At 53.1% G+C, this 21,524-nt stretch overlaps 10 protein-coding genes across 10 annotated transcripts; 5 read left to right on the forward strand and 5 right to left on the reverse strand.

The window, feature by feature from the left end:
- Window positions 1–110: 110 nt before the first annotated feature.
- On the forward strand, window positions 111–2,225 carry MRS44_000303 (uncharacterized protein; the record flags this gene model as incomplete). The annotated part of the gene is made up of 1 exon (XM_046271213.2): window positions 111–2,225. The coding sequence occupies one exon, from the start codon at window positions 111–113 to the stop codon at window positions 2,223–2,225; it is 2,115 nt and encodes a 704-aa protein (XP_046129571.2).
- A 183-nt stretch (window positions 2,226–2,408) lies between these two features.
- Window positions 2,409–3,048, reverse strand: MRS44_000304 (60S ribosomal protein eL20; the record flags this gene model as incomplete). The annotated part of the gene is made up of 3 exons (XM_046271218.2): window positions 2,409–2,567; window positions 2,620–2,796; window positions 2,854–3,048. The coding sequence occupies 3 exons, from the start codon at window positions 3,046–3,048 to the stop codon at window positions 2,409–2,411; spliced, it is 531 nt and encodes a 176-aa protein (XP_046129570.1).
- Window positions 3,049–3,084: 36 nt separating this feature from the next.
- On the forward strand, window positions 3,085–5,739 carry MRS44_000305 (uncharacterized protein; the record flags this gene model as incomplete). The annotated part of the gene is made up of 7 exons (XM_046276880.2): window positions 3,085–3,141; window positions 3,780–4,211; window positions 4,261–4,553; window positions 4,602–4,833; window positions 4,882–4,943; window positions 4,991–5,402; window positions 5,656–5,739. The coding sequence occupies 7 exons, from the start codon at window positions 3,085–3,087 to the stop codon at window positions 5,737–5,739; spliced, it is 1,572 nt and encodes a 523-aa protein (XP_046129569.2).
- Window positions 5,740–6,884: 1,145 nt separating this feature from the next.
- Window positions 6,885–7,906, reverse strand: MRS44_000306 (uncharacterized protein; the record flags this gene model as incomplete). The annotated part of the gene is made up of 3 exons (XM_065623979.1): window positions 6,885–6,918; window positions 6,975–7,670; window positions 7,722–7,906. 3 exons carry the CDS (start codon window positions 7,904–7,906, stop codon window positions 6,885–6,887), a joined length of 915 nt encoding a protein of 304 aa, XP_065479712.1.
- A 1,416-nt stretch (window positions 7,907–9,322) lies between these two features.
- MRS44_000307 (uncharacterized protein) lies at window positions 9,323–9,931 on the reverse strand (the record flags this gene model as incomplete). Its single annotated transcript, XM_046271201.2, has 1 exon — window positions 9,323–9,931. The coding sequence occupies one exon, from the start codon at window positions 9,929–9,931 to the stop codon at window positions 9,323–9,325; it is 609 nt and encodes a 202-aa protein (XP_046129567.2).
- Window positions 9,932–10,291: 360 nt separating this feature from the next.
- MRS44_000308 (uncharacterized protein) lies at window positions 10,292–10,696 on the forward strand (the record flags this gene model as incomplete). The annotated part of the gene is made up of 1 exon (XM_065623980.1): window positions 10,292–10,696. One exon carries the CDS (start codon window positions 10,292–10,294, stop codon window positions 10,694–10,696), a length of 405 nt encoding a protein of 134 aa, XP_065479713.1.
- Window positions 10,697–11,318: 622 nt separating this feature from the next.
- On the forward strand, window positions 11,319–12,559 carry MRS44_000309 (uncharacterized protein; the record flags this gene model as incomplete). Its single annotated transcript, XM_065623981.1, has 3 exons — window positions 11,319–11,553; window positions 11,613–12,491; window positions 12,543–12,559. 3 exons carry the CDS (start codon window positions 11,319–11,321, stop codon window positions 12,557–12,559), a joined length of 1,131 nt encoding a protein of 376 aa, XP_065479714.1.
- Window positions 12,560–12,983: 424 nt separating this feature from the next.
- Window positions 12,984–14,361, reverse strand: MRS44_000310 (uncharacterized protein; the record flags this gene model as incomplete). Its single annotated transcript, XM_046272867.2, has 3 exons — window positions 12,984–13,019; window positions 13,073–13,866; window positions 14,214–14,361. 3 exons carry the CDS (start codon window positions 14,359–14,361, stop codon window positions 12,984–12,986), a joined length of 978 nt encoding a protein of 325 aa, XP_046129565.2.
- Window positions 14,362–16,608: 2,247 nt separating this feature from the next.
- On the forward strand, window positions 16,609–19,207 carry MRS44_000311 (uncharacterized protein; the record flags this gene model as incomplete). The annotated part of the gene is made up of 6 exons (XM_046272846.2): window positions 16,609–17,311; window positions 17,362–17,535; window positions 17,584–17,630; window positions 17,682–17,792; window positions 17,842–17,991; window positions 18,038–19,207. 6 exons carry the CDS (start codon window positions 16,609–16,611, stop codon window positions 19,205–19,207), a joined length of 2,355 nt encoding a protein of 784 aa, XP_046129564.2.
- A 386-nt stretch (window positions 19,208–19,593) lies between these two features.
- Window positions 19,594–20,765, reverse strand: MRS44_000312 (uncharacterized protein; the record flags this gene model as incomplete). The annotated part of the gene is made up of 2 exons (XM_046272852.2): window positions 19,594–20,203; window positions 20,257–20,765. The coding sequence occupies 2 exons, from the start codon at window positions 20,763–20,765 to the stop codon at window positions 19,594–19,596; spliced, it is 1,119 nt and encodes a 372-aa protein (XP_046129563.2).
- Window positions 20,766–21,524: the final 759 nt, after the last annotated feature.

Consider the following 21,524-nt stretch of genomic DNA (forward strand, 5'->3'; position numbering starts at 1 on the left):
CGAACCGTCAATGATTCAATCGGGTGGGGCCGGCACTTGCTCAATCCCTGACCAAGCTTCCACTTACAGCATTTTCAACACCATCAGCACATCGCGGTACAAGAAAAACCATGAGCGCGAGAGAAGACCGACCCGCAAAGGTCCTCAGCTGCTCGAGCTGTAGGACCCGCAAGATCAAGTGCGACAAGGTACAGCCCGTCTGCACTCAGTGCTCTCGCTTCGGACTTGAGTGCGTCTATCCCTCAAGGAAGCCTACCCGTCGCGCGCCGAGGCCGCGTCAGAGCGAGCTGCTGGATCGGATCAGTCGCCTTGAGACCATCGTTAATTTGGCGGATCCCTCCAAGCTGAAGCAGCTCGATGAGGACACGCGGTCCTCCTCCATCGCCACAACGTTATCTGCCACTCTGGAAGACCAATGTCAGGAATCGCAGGATGCTGCTAAGCACGCCGCGAATGCGCAGGCTGGGGAAAAGTACCTCAGCGCCGGCTTCTGGGGGAATCTGTGCTCTGAAGTCGAGGGGATCCGGCAAGCGCTGGATCAACCCTCTGAAGACGATGAGGAGGAGGAAGAGGGTGATAGCCCAGAGTCTGTTGACCCGGCACCTCCAGCACCCACAGCACCGTCAGGCTTCTTGCTCGGAAATCCATATTATAATGAGCGGGAACCCCTGAAGCACCCTTCGCCAGATATGATGATACGGCTCTGGACTATCTATTCTCGCAATGTCGACCCTCTCGTCAAGATCCTACACCGTCCTACCATCACCAAACAGATCCAATCACATATCGATACTTCATCAACATATTCTTTCAGCCTCTCAACAAACGCCGTAATGTTTTCCGTCTATTTCTGCGCCGCCGCATGTCTCAGGCCGGAGGACTGTCAGAAGCAACTGGGCGAGAACAAGACCGAATTAACTGCTCGGTATCGCATCGCCGCTGAGCGAGCTCTCGCTGAAGCAGATTACCTCAACACCAATGAACTAGAGACACTGCAAGCTCTGACGCTCTACACTTCCATGATTCGCGTCTATTCTCATAACCGATCCTCTTGGGCTCTCACATCTCTCGTCATTCGCGTAGCCCAAGGGATGGGCCTTGATCGCGATGGAGACGGTCACCGTTACACCCCATTTATAGCAGAGATGAGGCGTCGATTGTGGCACTTTATCGTTGTTCTTGACGTTCGCGGCTCCGAGGACAGAGGCTCTGATGCCATTCTCACCCGGGCACGCTTCGATACTGTGCTACCAACACCAATCGACGACGACTACTTTGGTCCAGATTCAACCGGTCCTCTTGTCCCAAAGTCGACTCCCGCCGACAACGTCATATGCATGTGCACAGCTATGTGCTCAAGCATATTTGGCCTCCTATCACATCCCCATTTCAACGCAGCAGGAGAAGCAGAGCATTTCTTGTACACAGAAGACGAACTCATAGCACATATCCGACTCCTCGAAAACACATTCATCCACACTGCCCGACCCTCTCACCTCCCCTCCATGTACGCCTCCGAAATCGCTCGCGTTGTCATCCTCAAGCTATGGCTCAACATCCAATACCCCTTCAACGGTGGACCAGCTCCAGATCGACCCCGCGTCTCCAAGGAGACGATGCTGCGCACTGCCGTGTCTATCATGGAACTGCGCGAGCGTATGACAAAGGACCAATGGGAAGACCGGTTTGCCTGGTGGACAGATACATATGTGCAATGGCATCCTCTGGCGGTTGCGCTGGCTGAGTTGTGTGTCCAGACAGAGGGCGAGCTGGTGGACAGGGCATGGGTTGTCGTGGATCGCAACTTTCCTGCATCAAGAAATCACATTGCCGATACTGCGACGGGCTCGCTCTGGCGGCCTATCAAGAAGTTGTTGAAAAAGGCAAGGGCAGCAAGGGCAGAGGCTCTCTTGAAGGGTCTCAACCTCAACGCCACATCGACGATGCCATTGATCCCTCCCACACAGACTATCACTCAGCCTATGGTGTGCGAGACAACCTCACAGTCAACAATACCAAACACAGCACTTCCCTTGGCACAATACGACACGAGTGTTATGGACCCCTCAATATTGTTCGAGTATCCTCCAGAGTTACTCAACCTCGACCTAGGCCAAGGAATGGAACAGGGCGCTCCCATGGAGTGGTCATTTTGGACAGAGTTTTACAACGACACGCAGATGGACAATTCGCCGAGTGGGAGCGGTACAGGAGAGTCGACTTGACAAGTTCACAATCGATAGTTTGCTAGAAAAACCCAATCAATTGTGCATCACGCAGCAGCATCAGCATGCTCAGAATTTTTGGTTCATTCGTCACCCGTTTTATCGAGCAATGCAGTTGATATTTCCATGATCCGTTGTAACACCCGCAGAGCCTGCCCAACCGTCCTCGAAACCGAAAACATTCTAAGCGAAAGTGGATGGTCGCTTCGCGCTGAACACCTTCTTGGTGTTCTCCTTGGTGATTCGGTGGGGAAGAGGGAAGCTCAGGCCCTTCTGGGTGAGCTGGCGGATGTAGGGTCGCTTGACATCCTCGGTCTTCTCGAGCTCGACGACGCGGAGGATCTGGTCCTGGGGTTAGCTTAGGTCTAGGCAAGGCCATGTGAGTGCGACGTACGTGGATCGACCTGAAGCGGGCACGGTGGCGGGCAGCCATGTCGGAGTAGAGGGAGTCGACGGCATCTGTTCGGGACAGCTCACGGTACTCCTTGTACATGTTGTGCGTGCCGGAACGAGAGTCGTATCGGATCCAGATGCCAAAGTTCTTGACCTTAAGAGGGTGCTTCTCGTGGAGCTGTGCATCTCAGGTCAGCGTCGTCCATGGGTATCGAGTCCAGTTGTCACTACTCACCACCTTGATGCTGACGATCTCACCGGTGGCCTTCTTGACCTTCTTGAGACCACGCAAGAAGTACCAGTATCGGGACTTGGCGACCGTCTCGTTGGGAGCGAAGATGGTCATGCGGTAGAGGGCGGGGGAAGGGTTAGCCTCGGTGGGCAGGTGGCGCCCGATGACCTCGTATTCCTGAAGACGACCTGAGTCCATGGTTAGTATTTTTGTTCTCAGGAATTGTGTGCCGTGATGCCGCGCGCCGGAGGGTTGAGTCGAGTGTCGAGGAGCTATCCTGGGCTGGTCGGGGTTGGTTGAGACTAGATATTGAAAATTGGAGGGCTGTGGGTTTTCGAGGCGAAATTCCCCAAAAAGTCCCGTCGAGACGCAATCGAAGTCCAATCCGCAAGTCTAGAGGGCCACCGCAGTCCCAGGAAGCAGTCTGATCCCTCATTCTTGTCGTCCCAGTCGAAGTGCAAAATTATCGAAATTGTTTTCGTCGGTCCTCCTCCGGCGGGCGGCATCGCCATGATCGAGCGCGAGAGATAGAAAATGCTTACCCATCTGTAATATCTGTCAGTGGCCTGCTTGGATGTGTCCTATGTTGCCGACTTACTGTGACGGTGGTCAATTCCAACTGCGCGAAGGTTAGTGAAGATGGCCGAAGTTGAAAGTCGCGGGCGATATTTTTTTGTGCGAAGGTGTGGGAGGGCTAAGAGACGTAGCACCTGCAGGGCTTTGGCCCCAAAGGCGATTGGTCAGTTTCGACCCACTCGTGAAAACAGTCACGTGCACCGTCATCTGTGTTGACTGCCAAGACAGTGGGTCCAGCGTCCAATCAGATGTGGTCCAGCTCAAAGAAGTTGGGAAGGAAGGCAATGAGCCTGAACGACAAAGCCATAGGACCGAGATCAACTTTGACCAAAACACACTTCGGACAATAATAGTACATCATCTCAAGCTCACTATCTCATATCGTCAAGCCTCTCCGGATCCGGGCTCGCCGTCGCCTTCTACCCAGTCAAATATCAACACCCGACTTGAGACCTGCCAGAGTAGACATCGCGACGCTCCTTGCATCTGTGGCCAAGGTCATGAATACCCTGTTCGAGCAGTTTGCGCAGGCTCATGCCTTGCGAAATGGCTACAAGCTAGCTCAAACCTTATCTCCTGTTCCTCCACCAGATGACCCTCAACGGCTGATGGCTGTATGGCGTAGTACGAATTCTCACAGCGTCAAGGGTGATATCAAGCACTTCATCAAATCAAACACTTCCCATCGACAGAAGTTGGACCATGATGAGGTGACGGGCTGGGTGGATGTCTACCAGGCCTACTGGAAGGCAATTGGTGAAATTTTGGCTGGGGAAAGTGGCAAGGTATGAGAGTGACTATCTAGTCGAGAGCTCCTTGCTAACCATGGCGCAGTCTACATGGACAAAAGTGTACGAGGCTTGGAAGGAACTGACCTCTGTGCTTATTCGCGGATACAACTCGCACGGGTTCGAAGCGTGGACGATCCCATCTCTCTACATGGTGGGCAAGTACCTGCGGCTGTTCGCCATCAAATCCGACGAGGAACGCCAAACTCAATCTCTCAGTGGTGCCCCTGGCGCCTCATTGATGGATGATGACTTCGATCCTCAAACCGAAGGGCAGCTCCAACTACGAGACTGCGAGGGCCACCTCAAGCGAATCTTTTCCCTGTGTCTAAACGACAGGTATGGACTATCCCCTTGTTTGCCCCGTTCGTGACTGACAATACCCAGAGCCCCATTAGAAGAATCCAGGAAATGGGGAATTTACTTCGTCATCAACCTCCTCTTCAAAACTTACTTCAAGCTTAACTCAGCATCGTTATCAAGGACTATCATCAAGACGTTGTCTGTGTACAACGACAAGGGAGACATGCCCGCCCTCGAAATGTTCCCAAAGTCTCAACGAGTGACATTCAAATTTTACGAGGGCGTCTTGCGTTTCCTAGAAGAGGACTACCTTGCGGTAAGGCACTATCCGGTCCTTTGCATGATGTGTACTAAGGTTTATCAGGCGGAATCCCACCTCAATGAGGCATGGAACTTATGCCACAAAGATGCCATCACCCAATCTGAGTAGGCATGACTTGACACAAGTTGATTCACCGCTGACATGATGCCAGACGAATCCTGACCTACCTCATCCCTTGCCGCCTTATCACCAGCCATGTCCTCCCCACCAAGACTCTCTTGGAAAACTACCCCCGACTACAGGAACTCTTCCTCCCGCTGGCCCGATGCATCAAATCCGGAAACCTGAAGGAATTTGACGAAGCCCTGAAAAGTGGCGAAGACGAATTCGTCAAGCGGCGCATCTACCTGACGCTCGAGCGGGGCAGAGATATCGCCTTGCGTAACCTGCTGCGTAAGGTCTTTATCGCCGGCGGCTACGATGAGCCAAAAGAGGGCGACACGGCTCCCGTGCGTCGTACTCGCATCCCGGTGACGGAATTCCAGGCGGCCATTAGCATGAGCAGCGGCCAGATGATCGAGGGTGACGAGGTTGAGTGCCTACTGGCCAACATGATTTACAAGGTGAGTTGTTCGATTCCTTGGTGTACACGAGGCACCGGCTGCCTTTTGATCCCTGCTCTTCCTTTTTTTCGGTGGAAAACGGGCAAGAATTGTTTGTTGGCATCCCCACGGCAGTCATTTGACTATATACTCGTCACCGAGATGCTGCCTTATTTCAGTGTCTGCCTGGGGCATTCACGGTCTCTATTCACACTCCCCTCCATCTCAGCCTTACAAAGATCTGAGTCACTGACTGGGCACCTTTGTTTTCTAGGAATTGATGAAAGGTTATATCGCTAGGGAGCGAGGCATTGTGGTTCTGTCCAAGAAGGGTGCTTTCCCCGGCACAGGAGTGTGAGGCGAGCGAGCAAAGTCGTTTTTGTGCAACACAACCTGAATCAAGACTAGGCGAAACACGACGGTTTAGATATTCTTCTCTGACTCACCGTCGCTTGTCTGAACACAATCTAGCAGCACGGGGTAGGACAGAGACACTGCAGCCGTCAGGATGACGCTGGCGTTGACAAATCATACAATAGCATCAGCAACACACGTTAGTGTTTGCTTTTTTAAGCCCAAGCTGATATCTGAGCCGACCCGACCTGTTTGGCCCGTTTGAAGTTATCTTTGCGCCATATTCACGCTGAAGCACCATACCGTGCATCACCCATGTCTCTTGTTATCGATCCGCTTCCACCCACGTCCTTGTAGCCCCCATCCCACTGTCGATGCAAAGTCCTAAAGCATGTGCCTGCCAGTAAGGGTATTATCTCCCGCTTCGAGATTTCCATCGAATCCTGAGGCGTGGTGGTCTCCCCGCATTTTCACACTCCTGGTTCGGATGGGTCGCCTTTCTTTTCCACGCCGATACTCGATCCGACACGCCCCCAGTCGGTCGTATGACTCACGCCCGGGGAGACATTCCGACACAAGCAACCTATGTTTCACTAAGAGCAGGGCGGCTTGGCGAACCTTGTTGGGCGGATTCTGGTCCAAGTTGCTTTCACGCTTGCCTTCACGGAATAGGAGTCGGATGTCCATAAGTGACAAAGCTTCAAATTCTTTTACGCTTCTCAAAATAGCTCGTGAAAAAAGAGCGTCGTGAAAAAAGGGGTAATGATACAACTTTCCGCCCATCCGTCGTCAGATGTCAGTCTTGGTATCCCGGTCGCAAAAAAACCCATCGTGAAAAGTAAATGACCCAAACCCGCTCGCTTTAGCGAGAACAATATCCAAAGATCCTGTGCTCCGAAGTGAAAAGACCCTAGAGGTTCATGAGAAGAATAGTAGTACAGAAAGACGTTTCCCGGCAAATTTGTCAATAACTCCGTAGAAAGAAACCTGTTGACGCCTTGACTCCGTCCCGTCCCCGTTGGTTTCTTTAGTTTTTTGCATGTTGGTTAATCTTTGCAAAGCCGTTGCCGTGTATTGTAAGAATAAGAGAAAAATTCATGGTTCATTAATGATGAGGGAGAAGAGTGCCGCTTGTCTCGGTGGTGGGTATTAAGAGAAGTGGCGGTTGGAACGTGGCGTGCTTCTGCAGACTTGTTAGTTTACAACTATCGGACTTGAATTGGAGTGGGCTAGACTCACTGGGCGGAGGAAATGTCGTCGACGTGGTTGCAGAGAGCGACAAACAAGTCAAAGAACAGCTGCGAGCCTCCGTTGTACATCTCGAGCTGCATGGTTCCGCTACGCTTGAAGGTACTGCGAGAGCGGATGATGAGGGCGAGATAGTGGGCTCGCAGCTTCGAGTCTGTGTCGGGAGTGTTGGCGTAGGCGTATCTGGCCGAGGCGAGGATGGTGCTGCACTGGATACCAGACTCTTCAAGGGTAAACATGTTAGTTGGTTCGATGGAAACGAGATGGAACGACTTACGGAGTCCTTGTTTGCGAAGTGCCAGCTTCTTCAGCTCATCCAGTCCATACTTTTCAGCCGCACAGTAAATGACAGTATCCTTGAGAAGATCACCATCCACACCACGATGATAGACAGTGCTCTCGACTGCAGCACGCTCTTCTTCAGTAGTGGGCTCAATCTCCCAAGAGTTGCGTCGCTTGTTGTGCACCAGACGAGGGTAGTAGTCACCCTTGTAGAGATACTCGAGCACAGAGCTAAAGATCTCGGGCTCCTCGTCGGGAAGGGCGATGCGCTTGGTGGCGGCGTCCATGTACCCGTTTCGAAGAGCGTGGCTGAAGAAGGGGCTGCCGCAGAGGACGTCTTCGTGGGCGGCAAAGAGGCGTTGTTCAGCACCGACGACGAGTGTGACGATGGCAGAAGTCAAGTTGCTGACGATGTTAGAACTGTGAAATTCATGAAAAGAGACTATTTATACTTACTTTCCCATAACGGTATCATCACTGGCTGTGGCTGTAGAAGCCGTAGTCGGTCTCCGATGGCGAGACTCATGTCGTCGCTTGGTGACACCGCTGTCCTTGCTGAAAGAAGAGCTGGACTTGTTGACCTTGTGGCTCTTGGAGAAACTCTTGCTCGAGGATTCGTGTCGTCTGGATGAGGAGAACATGTTGGTGGCTGTCGAAGGAATTTCCCGTGATTATTTGGTATCGAAGGCGAGCGAGCGATGGGGACCTGTTCACGCTTCTTATACTTGAGTTGGTGTGGGGGTGCCTTGGTGATGATGCAGCAGGCAGATGAGGCAACGAGGGAAAAAAAGAGTTGAGGCAAACGATGAAAAAAGATGAAAAGACGCCGTAAGAAAATCTGTTTTGGTTCTAAAAACCTACCTCGGGGTCAGGAATGAAGCCCGTCTTGTTTAAATGAGTATTCACACTCTTTTTCTGATCTGGCAAAATGGGCGAGCAGACGCGCCATCTTTATAATAGCCAGGCATGCCCCGTGCGGAAAACAAGGCATCTTCTGCCTGCTATAGCGGCACACCCGGCCTGCGAAGCCCCCGGGCCCCTGGAAGGCAAGGCGAGTCAGCCCCCGAAAAGGTGGTGATAAGTCGTCAGTGGGACGCGTTGGCTGAGCCAAAGGGGGAACGCGATATTGCCACGGAACCACGTGATGCCAGGCAGGGGTGTTTAATTGGAATCGGGGCAGTGAGGTTTGCTGTGAGACAGGGATCGAGTCACACTCTGAAAAGGGGGGGCTGGGGTGCGTAGATAATAATGCAAGGGTTAGTACCATCTCGTTATTTCCTTTTGGTTTGTTGGCTTGAAAAAAAGCTTCCTTCCTGGATTTTGCAGTGCGTGGAACAACAGTTCGCCTCGAGGAAATATGGAGCCCCCCACTTGCGTGAGCCTCCATCACAAGGCAGACATCTTGGTTGTGCTGGGACTGGATGCTAACGCATGCTCGGCGATGGAGCTGCAAGGCTCACAATTTCTGAGCGAGCCTCGTCATTTTTTTGCTGGATATTCATTGCGAGAGCTGGAGGAATCAATTGGACTCAATTGAAGCACATCCTGAGCCTCCTCGAGGACGTATCGTTGTGGGAGCTTGTCGTCCTCTATCTAATCCTCACGACCAAGCGAAACCAGCTGCTCACACTCGCACACACTCCAGCAAACAACTTTCTTTTCAAAACCCATGCTTCTTTTTTTTCTCTCCTCCCATTGACGGTGGTGGACCACCGGGCTAGCCTTGGGGTCCGTGGGCTAGGAATCCTGCCAGGGGGTGGTAAGCTGTGTGTGTACGGTACCTGGCATGGATGGCTCTCCCAACACCTCCACACAACTCGGTTTGCTGGGTCTTAGTTCAACGCCTAGTGCAAAACCTCCCTGAGACTTGAGGGCATCGACGGGGGGTGGTGATCTACCATACGGATCCGTCAGTCTGTTTGACCGTGACGGCATTTCTCAGTCACACACTCTAGATATCCCTGTTCCGCCACGGCCGACATGTCCCGAATTCACGCCAGTTGAACTAGACATGTCAAGATGCCATATCCCTGAGTTTCAAAGCCCAATCCCGTTCATCAATCTCCGTGCTGGGCCCTTGCAGCGGCCGTCGAGATGGAGTCGGCGAGAGCCTGCTTTCCACTGGCCCTCACCATGGCTTCATTATGCAGCGCCCCGCGCACCCTGTGCCGTTCCACTGGGAGCCCAACGAGTTCGCAGCGCCGCTGGAGCTTTTCGCCGTGATCGCCGGGTACCAGCTCGTCCTTCCCCGCTTCCACGATGTAAACCCCCGGCGGGCTCTCCTTGAACCTCTTGGCTATCATGCCGAGGTTGGTCCAGCTGTCCAGGTGGTTCCGGAGGAATGGCCACAGGTACTGGTATGGGAGCCACTTCTGGGGGTATAATGCCTGCAGCATTGCTCTTGTACATGTGAATGGAGTCTCTAGGACAAGGGCATCAAGTTTGATGTTGGGAGGGCATTTCCCTTTGGCAGCCAGATTGGTGGCAAATCCACATCCAATGCTTTGGCCCCAAAGCACGACTGTCGGCTTCTGGTCAGTTCCCTCTGCTCTGGACTCGTGTAATTGAGATATCCACTGCAGGGCCGCTTGTGAGTCCAAATCAATACCTGGCTCAGATGGCCGGTCGTGAGAGGTCCAATAGCCTCGATAGCTTAGACAAACCATGGTATAGGTGACGGACGGATCATTGTCGCGAGCTCGACGAAGAATCCAAGACAGATGAGGAAGTCTTGGAGGTATTGAAGATCCATTTCCTAGAGTCTTGGATGAGTTTCATCGAGAGAAAAGGCCTCATGATGTAACAAACCTTGAAAATAGAGGATATAGACAGGCTTCTTGGCCCCAGTGGCAGACGCAGGCATATCCGACACGCACAAGGCAATCTCAGTCCCATCTAGAGATCGTATTCTCTCCTCTCTCCATTGAACGCCCCCGCACTCGCGCGAAAACTCATCAATGCGCATGCTCCGCGCATTGGGCGGCAGGAATGGGTTGTAGATGATGGCGTTCTGGAACAGCACCATCATGGCACACTTCCAAGACCACAAAGCCACAAACAGGCCACCAAAGATCAGCGGGGGCATCAGGACAGGCGCGACATGGAAGCACCTCGTGCGTCCCCCGACGGGCCGCCCGATTGCTGCTGCTGCTCTGCATATCGGCAACGTCCTCCCGGCGGTCCAAGGGCGCGAGATACGCTGGATCACCATTGCTGAAAATGCGAACGAGGCAGGGGAGGCAACAGAGGGACAGCTGGCAAGGGGGAAAGATAGAGACGTGGGATGCTGTGGTCGAAAGGGGTTGAGGCTTTATGACATGTTCGCTCGCGACTGGGCTCGGGGCCCTGCAGCTGCGGATGATGATGTGCAGGAGAACGAGTGGTGTTGCCAGTTGTTGAGGCGAAAAGGCGACACTGAAGTGAGAGCTTAGAGGTACAGTACGTGGGCATCTAGAGGTAGTAAGAATCACTCACGAAATAGCCAGAAAAACTATGACATGTCTGTTCAGAATTGAACAATATCGAATCCTTTCAACGGAATACTCTCTGTACGGCTTCTTTAACATTCTGCATCAAAAAGCCCAGCCCATGATGAACGCTTGACCCCCGCTTTCAGGCATCTTGCAAGCCTGGGGTGGACTGATTCGCCCTCAACGTCACTCGGCTCCGGGCTGCGACGTGCCAATTGGCGCAACCATTACAGCGCCGTTCTCCGCCTGTGAGTGTGAGTGAACGTGAGTGAGTGCCTGGCTGGACCCGTCCTTTTCTCATGCAGCCCGCCCGGACTGGGACCTTTGTCGCCTTGGTTCCTGGAGATCCCAAAAACTGGAACTATTTACAATCACCGAACCGACCAATTCCGCGACTTGTTCCTTTTTCCTTTTCCCTCCCTGGTTACTTTTCTTCCCATTCTCGAACTTTCTGCTTTAAACTCTCGTTGCCCACTCTCAAACTTGTCCGTTTTAAACGCAGATAACACGCTTCTCAACGTCTCTTCCTGCCCCGCCATCAAATACATCATCACCGCCCCTCCTCCAAGACCATTCAATCGCGATGCCTAGCTCCGACAAGGAAAACGACTCGCACGCACACATCGATATCCAGGATGATCACCCGTCCCCGCGCGCCGAGGGAGAGACCAGCCCTGGCCTAAGGAACAGCAAAGGCTGGGACGGCAAGCTTCGGGTCCCTAAGGCTGCTCTCGTGACAAATCCAGAGGCCCTGTCCGATCCTGAATATTCAGATGACGAGAATGTCCTGGGCGGCGAGACGATTAACGCCGATGAGGGTAATAAGCCCAGTACTCTATGCACTAGGCATGCGACAGTTCACTAACACGGCTTACAGACCTCCTCGACGACGAAGACCCCGAGACGGACGAAATCATGTGCTCCCACTCCCGCATCGGCTCAATAACCTCGCTCCGCCTCGACCGCTTCAAGAAGGCCGCCCGCGTCTGCCTCCGCCAAAACAGCATCCAGGAGATCGACGGTCTCTCTGGCCTCGCCGAGACCCTCCAGGACCTTGACCTCTACGACAACCTCATCTCACACGTCCGCGGCCTCGACGACCTGACAAACCTTACGAGCCTCGACCTTAGCTTCAACAAGATCAAGCACATCAAGCACATCAGCCACCTCAAGGATCTCAAGGAGCTGTTCCTTGTAGCCAACAAGATTGGCAAGATCGAGGGGCTCGAAGGGTTGGATAAGCTGACTTCGCTTGAACTTGGATCGAACCGTATCCGCGAGCTGAAGAATCTTGACACCCTCGTTGCTCTCGAGGAGCTGTGGGTGGCGAAGAACAAGATTACCGAGCTTTCCGGTCTCGGCGGTCTACCCAACCTGCGCCTCCTGAGCATCCAGTCAAACCGCATAACCGACTTGTCCCCGCTCAAGGACGTTCCAACACTCGAGGAGCTATATATCTCACACAACCTTCTAGAATCGCTGGAGGGTCTCGAGCACAACGTTAAGCTGCGAGTGCTCGACATTTCAAACAATAAGGTCACCAGCATTGAGGGCCTTGCACCCCTCGCTGAGCTGGAGGAGCTCTGGGCCAGTTACAACCTTGTCAGCGACTACAAGGAGGTGTCCAAGTACCTCGCGGACAAGAAAAACCTCACGACGGTGTATTTCGAGGGAAATCCGCTGCAGCTGCAGGAGCCGGTGGCGTATAGGAACAGAATCCGATTAACATTGCCTCAAATCAAACAGATTGATGCCAGTAAGTTTCCCCCTTGGCATCAAAAGGGACGCCAGCTGACATTTCCCACAGCTTTCGTAAGAGCATGAACATCAAGACTTTTGAAAGGCATCATGATAAACAGCATGGCGTTTGGGGAGGGGGTTCTTTCATCCGCATTCCGGTACATCAGTAGCACACGCACTGATGGTTATCAAAGACAGAATAAAGATTTGCAGCTACAGTTGTCGATAACGTCTAGACAGTTTCAAGTGAACGTGAGATTCATCAAATGCGCATATTCAAACTCGATGACTGGCCATGTTTCAGCTCAGCCACATCATCACCGATGGAAGCCATGACATTCCTTTGAAGGGGTAACTGTGTTTTGAATTCTATGAGGCGGATTTCCTCCATCATGTCCTTTGGACTCTACAAAATGCAGCCCATCATCAACAAACGCCTAATGTCCCAAAACAAAATGTTTCCCAAGTTATTTCTTTCTTTTTAAATTCGTCATCACATGTCATTGCTCTAAGCAAAGATCCAGAGCTTCTCGGTGGGGAAGTACTGCAAGGCATTAGCATAATACTCGAGACGACAGCAGAAGCGGTAATACTCACGTTGGTGGGCTGGTTGAACTTGAGGTGAAGGTCCATCTTGGCGATGCGGGCCATGTCCTCCTCGTCAATGTTAAAGTTGACAGAGGCCAGGTTCTCCTGCATGAGGTCGAGACGGGTAGACTTGGGGATGACGGAGATGCCTCGCTGGGTAGACCATCGGAGGAGGACCTGGGCGGGGCTCTTGCCGTACTTCTCGGCGAGGGTGGTAAAGACCTCGTGCTGCATCAGGGGAACAGCGTCCTTGGCACGGTCCATGTCGAGCTCGATGAAGCCGGCAGGGCCGAAGGAGGAGTAGGCAGTCAGAGCGATGCCCTCAGCGTTGGCCAGGCGGACGAGCTCGGTCTGCTGGTAGTAGGGGTGAAGCTCGACCTGGAGGGTGGCGGGTCGGATCTTGGCGTACTTGAGGAGGTCGTAGATGGCCTGGGACTGGAAGTTGGAGATACCAATAGACTTGGCCAGACCCTTCTCAACGAGCTTCTCCATGGCACCCCAGGTCTCCTGGTTGGTGGCCTTGCCCCATCGGATCTCGGTCTGGGCGTCGTCGATGTGCCAGCCGGGAGGGTAGCGGACCGAGGGGTCGATGTACTCGAGGGCGACGGGGAAGTGGATGAGGAAGAGGTCGAAGTAGTCAACCTGCCAGTCGGCAAGCTGTCGGCGGGTGATGGGCTCGACGTGCTGCTCCTCGTGGTAGGTCTGCCAGAGCTTGGAGACGATGAAGAGGTCCTCGCGCTTCACGATACCCTCCTTGATGGCGCGGGCGACACCCTCACCACACTCCTTCTCGTTGCCGTAATCTGTAGAGATTGAATATCAGAATTTGCTTCATTTTGGGTCTCTTTGAGGGGAACAAAGGGTGTCATATCATGGCTCAATCCTACAGGTCTCATGAAGCCATCACCTGGTGGGGCCAAGCTCTCAACTGATATGACGCTGGTGGAGGGGCAGATTTGCAGGGGTCCTTTGTGGCTATTCTGCCGGGGTAATTGGGAGTGGACAGGGGGCAATGGAGGGGCAGCGAGCAGGGATATAGCATCGAAGGAGGGGCAGACGTTGTTGGTGTTGTTGCGCCGAAGACATTATCGACAGAGGACAAGCAACTCTATAGTGGCTTCAAGCTGGTAGAAGGGAAGCATTCACGTACCGCAGGCACCATCCAGCAGACGGTAACCAGCCTTGATGGCCTCGTAAACGGTGTCGGCGCAGGTGGCGTTGTCAACCTTCCAGAGGCCGAAGCCGACCTGGGGCATCTCGTGGCCGCTGCTGAGCTTGACGGTGGGGATATCAGCCATTTTGGTGGGTTGTGATGTTGTCTCTGGGTATAATTGGATAGATGAGGACAAGGAGGAGGAAGAGGGAGAAGAAGCAAACCCCGAGAAGAGGGAGGGAACAGGCGTATTTATGCTACGTCGAGCTCCTGAGCCAGAGAGGAGCACATCCACATCCCGTCTCGAGGTTATGCCTCAGTCGGCCCAGCTTTCGACTTTCCAGCTTCACCCGGCGTCCCTCATGGGCGCGACATGACAGAGAATGGCACGGCATGGCATTGATAGCGCGACTCCATCGAGCATGGGTCGGCGAGACCTGGACGGCTAGCGCAGACGAGAGAGTGCAGTGTTGTCCACGGGTAAGGTAGGGAAGGGACAGTAAGTATCATGGGTCTGGCTGGGCGTGAACTGAAAGCGTGAGAGGTGTGCAACGGTCGTGCAAGAATGAGGCGTGGTCTCATCGATTCGAGGTCGTATTGACCAGCCCGGCCACCATTGCCGCCTCTGTGGGGCCCAAGGGAATTCACCCGGCGAAGGGTGGGCATCTGGATGTTTGGGAAAAGCGGTGGCCGCGCTGGATATTTTCAAATTGGATCACTAGCCTAGCATTTCCAGAAGGGCGTGTGATCCACTGCAAGACGCTCATGGCCGAGCTGGGATCTAAATCGCTTATCGCCGCGGTTGAGTTGGCTGAGGCTGAGAGTAAACGCCGGCTCTCTAGCCATCATGACCGACGTCCCGAGTGATTCTCCATACCGTCTGGACAAAAGCCCATACTATCGGTCAAGGTCTCACCGAGCAGGATCAGGGACATGCAAAACTCACCGCACGCCGAAACTCGAGTCACTCTATTTGTCGTTCGAGCATCTGGCACATGTACAGCCACCCCGGGCCAAGTGAAGGACGCAGAATCACCCCGCGAACCAAGCCCTCGTCGTGGGGGGAGGCGAGAAAAGCGGCAGGAGATCTAGGCCAAAAGCAATTATGCGCCGCACATATCATGACAGCGAGATGGGTGTCATGTCCCATTCTGTAGGACCAGATGATGCAGGTCCCTTGGCGTCGGTCGTCTGGAGCTTGCGGCAGCTTACCGTGGCAGACCGGGAGCTCCGTCGACGCCCATTTGTGCGTTTAACCACAACTGGAGTCGGTGTCGCGGCAAAGGCCCGGTGGATTCTGTCGCGGGTGTGCCAGGACAGCATTTGGCCTTCTGTGATTGATGCGGCAGACCATCCAAAGACCCCGTACCATACCCCGGCCGGGTCGTCGGATGACTCTGGTCAGGGCTGGGTGACGTGGTAGTAGTATCAGCATTCTTACAGCCCACGAGCATTTGCCCAGGTTCCCCAGTCTTGGAAGCTTGAAGAGGTTTTTTCTGTCGGTGGATTTGCGCGGAAGAATAAGGGTAGAATTGATGCTGAATATCATGACCGAGAGGATGAAGCTCCGGGAGAAAGCAATTTAGCCTAAAGTCGTGGTCCCACGTCGTTCCACGCGGGCGGATATTGTACATACCTCTTTTGCCCGAGGCGCTACAGGAAGGAAGGCACCAGCTGCCCCACATGGTGCCCGTTGCTTCTACGGACCTACCCTGGCCCCCATTCTAATTCATCCGAGGACATGACATGAAGACAGCAGACTCGAGGTGGTCAACACCAAGGCCGTCCCCACGAGACTCAATTCATTGTGCCACACGAAGTCAACCAAGGTGCCCTCGTTCCCTGATGATACCATCACCATTGGGACAAAGACGACGTCTTCAGGTGAGAATAGGAGCTTCCCCTCCTCAGATTCAGCCATCATGGCTGCATTGACAATAGCTTCGACGAATCACCTTCGCATTCACCCATCATCATGGAGTGCATCGCAGCATCAAAGAGATTTCTTTCACGTCCGCGCACGGCCGTCCTCGTCTCCCTGGCTTCAACTCCCAAATTAGAATCGGTTATCGTTGCTGCTGAACCCAACCAGGCTGCTCAACAAAGAAGTTGCCAAACACCACACGGTCACCCCGCGATCCTTTGTCCCAAAACATCCAGATTCGGCTTCGAGTCCCTCACAATGCTGCCATTGAGGCTGGCTTTGACACCTGAGCTTCCTCCCTTGCTACGAATCGGACTGCCGCCATGCAGAACCAGTCGGGCGTTGAAGTTGTCGCGTCTTTGTTCCCGAACATGCTTATTACCCAGGAACTCCCCCATCCGACTTTGGCACTTCGCCATGTTCACACGATAGAGATACTTTCAATCATTCATTCACCATCATTTCAACATGCGGCCCGAAGAGATTCAAGTCAGGACCATCATGGTGCCTGATAACGACCTCCTCCATTGGCGCAATATGATGACCTTGCAGGGCGCCATCGTCAGGGGCGAAACCGAGGTCTTGTTCCACAACTGTCCAGAGATTCCAATAGAATATTGGGAAAAGGTCCGACACAACCATCGCCGCTTGAATCAGAGATACAACTTCTACTATCGCAACGCGCGGCCCAAAAACATTCCTCAGCACGTAGATGACGTGGTTGCAAGGCGCGGCATTGACGATGTGCAGTGGAAGGGCCTCAGGTTCGAATTCATCAAGATCCTTGCTGCCGGCGGTCATGGATATGTTTCTCTATGGAGGGTTTGGTTTGAAGATGGATCCAGTAAAAAGGTGGTCATCAAAAGGGCTCTCGGTAGAGACTTTCACGTTGGAAGGGAATCCCGCTTTCACCTTCGATACGCCGGTGCCGAGCATACCAGCCAGATCCTCGACCTACATGCTGAAGCCATGAAGATACAGAATGAAGTCAGACAGAGGAATCCTCTGGCTCGTCTTCGGTACAGAAATGGCTCAGACTTCAACGCCGGATCCCTCGAACTCATCGTCTTTGAGTTCATGGAACACGGAGATTTGCGCAAAGTATTGACCCTAGCCAGTCAGATGGATGTGCAATTCCCGGACAGGACTCTTTGGGGCATCTGGGAATGCCGTATGTATCTCCACTTATACACTTGCGTCCTTGTACTGATTCGTGTCCAGTGGTCCGGGGAGTTGCCTCTGTTGCATATGTGCCTTCTTTCCTTGCCATGCACAGAGACTTTGACAAAGAGTTGCAAACAGCCATTGATACCAACCGTCTGGAACACTTCTTGGCGCAACTGGAGAATATCCAACAATCGCACGATGTTCACCTAGACTTGGAAGAGTTAAACGGTACGTGCATGTGTTCTACATATTCGCCCCTTCTAACCTGGTTCATAGTTCTCGCTGGTACGGCTGATAGCCATCCGCACAAACCTATTTTCAAGGTAATTCCCCAAATACCTGAGCGCATGAGCCACGCGTTGACGAATCCCTAGCTTCACGATCTCGGTGCCTTTAGTTACATCATGAGCGAAAAATGGAAGACCTGGGGCGATGCCCGGTACTGGAAGATGAGGAAGCCTTGCAAGCTCCACAGAGTGACTCCGGTACGTGACATATTCAACACATACATCAACAGTCTCTAACTGCTACTAGGAGCAAGTTCACCAGGACTGGGACCAACTGCGGACAGACGAAGGCGTCAACCTGGACGGATCCCAATTCGCAGGTGAAGATCTCACTCAAGGACATCCGATTGCTGGCCGGTTCGGTACTTGGACAAACATCTTTTTCATTGGTAAAGTGGTTAGTTTCATCATCCCTACATCCTGATCCCGCTGACAAGCCATAGATGGAAGCGGCCATTACATTTCTTACCGAGGCGTATCCATTCGATGCCTATCATTTTGATAGTATGGATGGGACACAATCAGGGAACACCTATGGATGGGTGCTGCAAGACCCATCATTCTCCCATGTCGATCCTACTCTGCGCGACCTAATTATGCGATGCCAGCTCGAGGTGCCGGGCGAACGACCCAGCATCACGACGCTTCTGCGAGAGATCACGATTCGCAAGATGCATCCCTTCTACCAGAGCCCCGAAGAAATGGCATACTTCTGGGAGTGTTTTTTTGGTCCTAAAACTCCGGAGCCCATACCTGACCCAATAGATGACGACGTTGCCGATGCCCTCGAGGAGTCTATGGCTGGAGGCATCATACCATTCCTGCACCCAGACCCGGGATCAGAGCCTCACCGACATGAGCAGCAGGCAGATTCCGCTCCCGCGGAACAACTCGAGTATTTTCAGAAGTGGATGGATCGACAATCCAGGGCTTCTGGTGCTTCTGGTGGTGGAGACCAGACCCCTCAACCACCTGTTGGTGGGCATCAGCCGCCTGTTCCTGGTCAAGGCCAACATCAAATTCCTCGGCGACCTGCCAATCTGCGTGTCCCTCAGCGGATTGCCCGGAGGCCTGTTGGCGACCAGCCGTCGGCGGCAGCGGCAGCTCCCTCGTGGCTCAATCCACCCAGCCATGAAACGGCTGCTATGGACGATAACGAAGCTGCTCAGGAGGATGCCGGGGGGTCTTACACCAACTTGCGTTGCGCACGCGCCGAACCTGATGGCGGTGTATCTGAAAGTGGCAGTGATAAATCTCCTGTTCCTACGGCACGAAGGGGAATAAGATTTGATCTTCCCAAGAGTGGCACTGGGCGAGGGAAGGCTAAGAAGACTGGCTCAATATATGACAGGAGCAAGATGCGGTTCCCCAATCGCAAGGAACGTGGAACAAGGGTCAACAAGCGAGTCTCTGAGCCCAGTGCAAGGAGTCTCAAGACTTGTGTCAAGATGAACAATCTCGACAAGTTTGTTCAGGCGGCCATGGATGACATGCCCATGGCCATCCGCAATCTAATGGCCAGGACGAAGCATCTTGAGCGGAGGCTCGCAGATGGCAATCTTCCTGCATTTGCGTATATAACCGCAGGTGGAAAGGGAGATTTTGATGTTTGATTTGAGAAGGCAGGTTAAAGTCGATTTTCTTTTTCTTGGTTGTCTCGCATGTCTTATTCCTTTGAGACTGTATCAAGTGATACATGCATGCAGGAGTTCAAGGTTCGGGCAGCTTGCTTTTTACCGCTTTGTTCCCTTTCTTTTTTGGTAGGTGGATTGTTTCGTTTTCATTAATCGGGGTTCATTTTGTACTTCATATACGCTACGTATCGTTGATGCTTATTCCAACCGAAAAGCAGTTTGTCATATCTCTGGGTATCATTAACTCCATCGCTTAATCGCCTGTTCCTTTTTCCGCTAAACCATTATTAAAATCACCCAAGCATCCATTACCAATAATTCATTCAATGTGGTCGACGCGCTGTGGTAAGCACGTGGTAGACTGATTAGTCCGTGTCAAAGTTGGTGTATCGACATTCACAAGCCCCTGAGCGAGACTTGACGTCGCCCACCTTGTCGCCGTCGTCATCCACGCATCTTGGCGATCCGCTTTTGAAGGACTTGCTCTGTACAATCTCGACGTCACCAGGCCAGGCGACAAACTTGCTATTATCGGATGTGTCGTCGTCATTATCGTGGCCCTTGCTCCTGTGTGTCCACAGCGTAGCCTCAAAGCGCGTGTCGTCAAAGGTACACCGCGCAGCACGGTTGCTGGACGAAAGTTGGTCGTCCGGCACAACAGTCTTGTTCATGGAGAAGGAGAAGAGAAGACGCTCCTTGGGGGTGTTTTCGTCCAGGAGCTCAAGGGTGAGGTTGGTGAAGGAGGGTGCAAAGGGGTTGTCGGTGGATGAGATCTTGTAGAACTGGGTGTTGACGTAGGTGATGATCCAGAAAAAGGTCGCGGGTTCGCCCTCGGTATAGGGGTAGCAGCGCCATGTGGATGGATTCGAGGTACACTCTGTCAACGGCTTCTGGAGGTTTGCCTTGAAGGAGAAAGAGCCGGCTGGGAAGTTGGGATCCTTCAATGGGGAGTTGTCCTCGGTTGAGCCTTGACGTCTAGGGGGGTTGGTCAATTCGCAGGTTCCTCTGTTCATGATGGCTTCACTTACTTGTCCTTCAGGCCAATTGTCAGTCCAATGCCAAGTCCTATGGCAATGATAGCCATGGCGGCCACGGCGACACCAAACAAGCAACACACTCTCCTCCTATCAACACCACACATCCGCCCTCGTGGAACAACTCCCTCTTCCTCGCCAAGCGACTCCCCCTCGACGATTTTTCCCTTTACCGCATGCGCCTCCTTATAGCTCGGCGGCGGGGGATGCAGAGTCGGCGCGTGTGGGGGCGAATACCCGGCGGAGAGTATATAAGGTGGGACGTAGGGCGGCGGAAGCACGCCGTTGAGCTTTGCGGTGCCGTTGTTGTTGCTGTTGATCTTTGTGACGCCGTTGTGAGTCCGCATTCCTCGCCGCGGCGACTTGTGCGGTACTCGAAGAGGAGTCTTGGGAGGGCTAGGTGAAGGTGTCGAGGCGACCTCGTTCTCGTCGATGGGGGGCATGTAAGAGACGCCGGAGCGAGAGCCGAGGGAGCCGGGACCGCGGCCATGGCCACGGATCATGGCTGCAGCTTATTTATCAATACGAATTTTGTGTTGATATTTCTTTGGTTTTTTTTTTTTTTTTTTCTTTTATGGCGTTGAGATGAATTCCAGAGCAAGATGTAGCATAGCTTTGAAACTCTAAAGAGAGGTGGATTTGCGGGGGGAGAGAAGCTGGATGACGATGAACTCTGGAATGGACGAGAGGGGGGAAACCCAAGCTTTAGCTGAAAGAGAAAAGAGGGATGAACAAAAAAGCGCGTTAATTATGTAGTCGGGCTGCTCAATTGAGGAAGAGGACAGAGCCTCTTTTTCAAGGACAGCCTGGTTCTGCGTCAAAGTTGCGCAATTTCCACAGAAGCTCTTGCAAAAAAGGCAAGACAGCTTTAGTAGAGGACGGGATGTCAAGACAAGCAGCAAAAAAAGACGGCACGGCACGGGTAAAGTGAGGAAGGAAAGGAAAGGAAAGGGTGGCAGGGAGGGAGAGAAAATAGGCTCTTTTTCTTTTTGCTGATCATTTTGTCATTCAATTCTCCTCATCAATAGTCTCTACACAACCTTGTGGTTTCCGGTTCAGCTCAGGTCCAGAACCTCGCCATTCTCTCTTTGCACCTTTCTGGGGAGGGGGGCAAAGACCGGGATCGACGCGGCGCGCCCTAAGATGCTGCTTGCCGCTAATAGTCTGCTGCGGTGGTGTGCCCAGCGAGACTAGTGATTGGGGGGATGACGGCCTGGTTAGTGGCGTTTGCTGCGTGAGCTGGAAGAACCTGGCAGCCTGGG

The sequence above is a fragment of the Fusarium solani genome (genome assembly GCF_023522795.1).
Source record: "Fusarium solani strain SB1 chromosome Unknown bctg00000000, whole genome shotgun sequence".
NCBI classification, from domain to species: Eukaryota; Fungi; Ascomycota; class Sordariomycetes; order Hypocreales; family Nectriaceae; genus Fusarium; species Fusarium solani.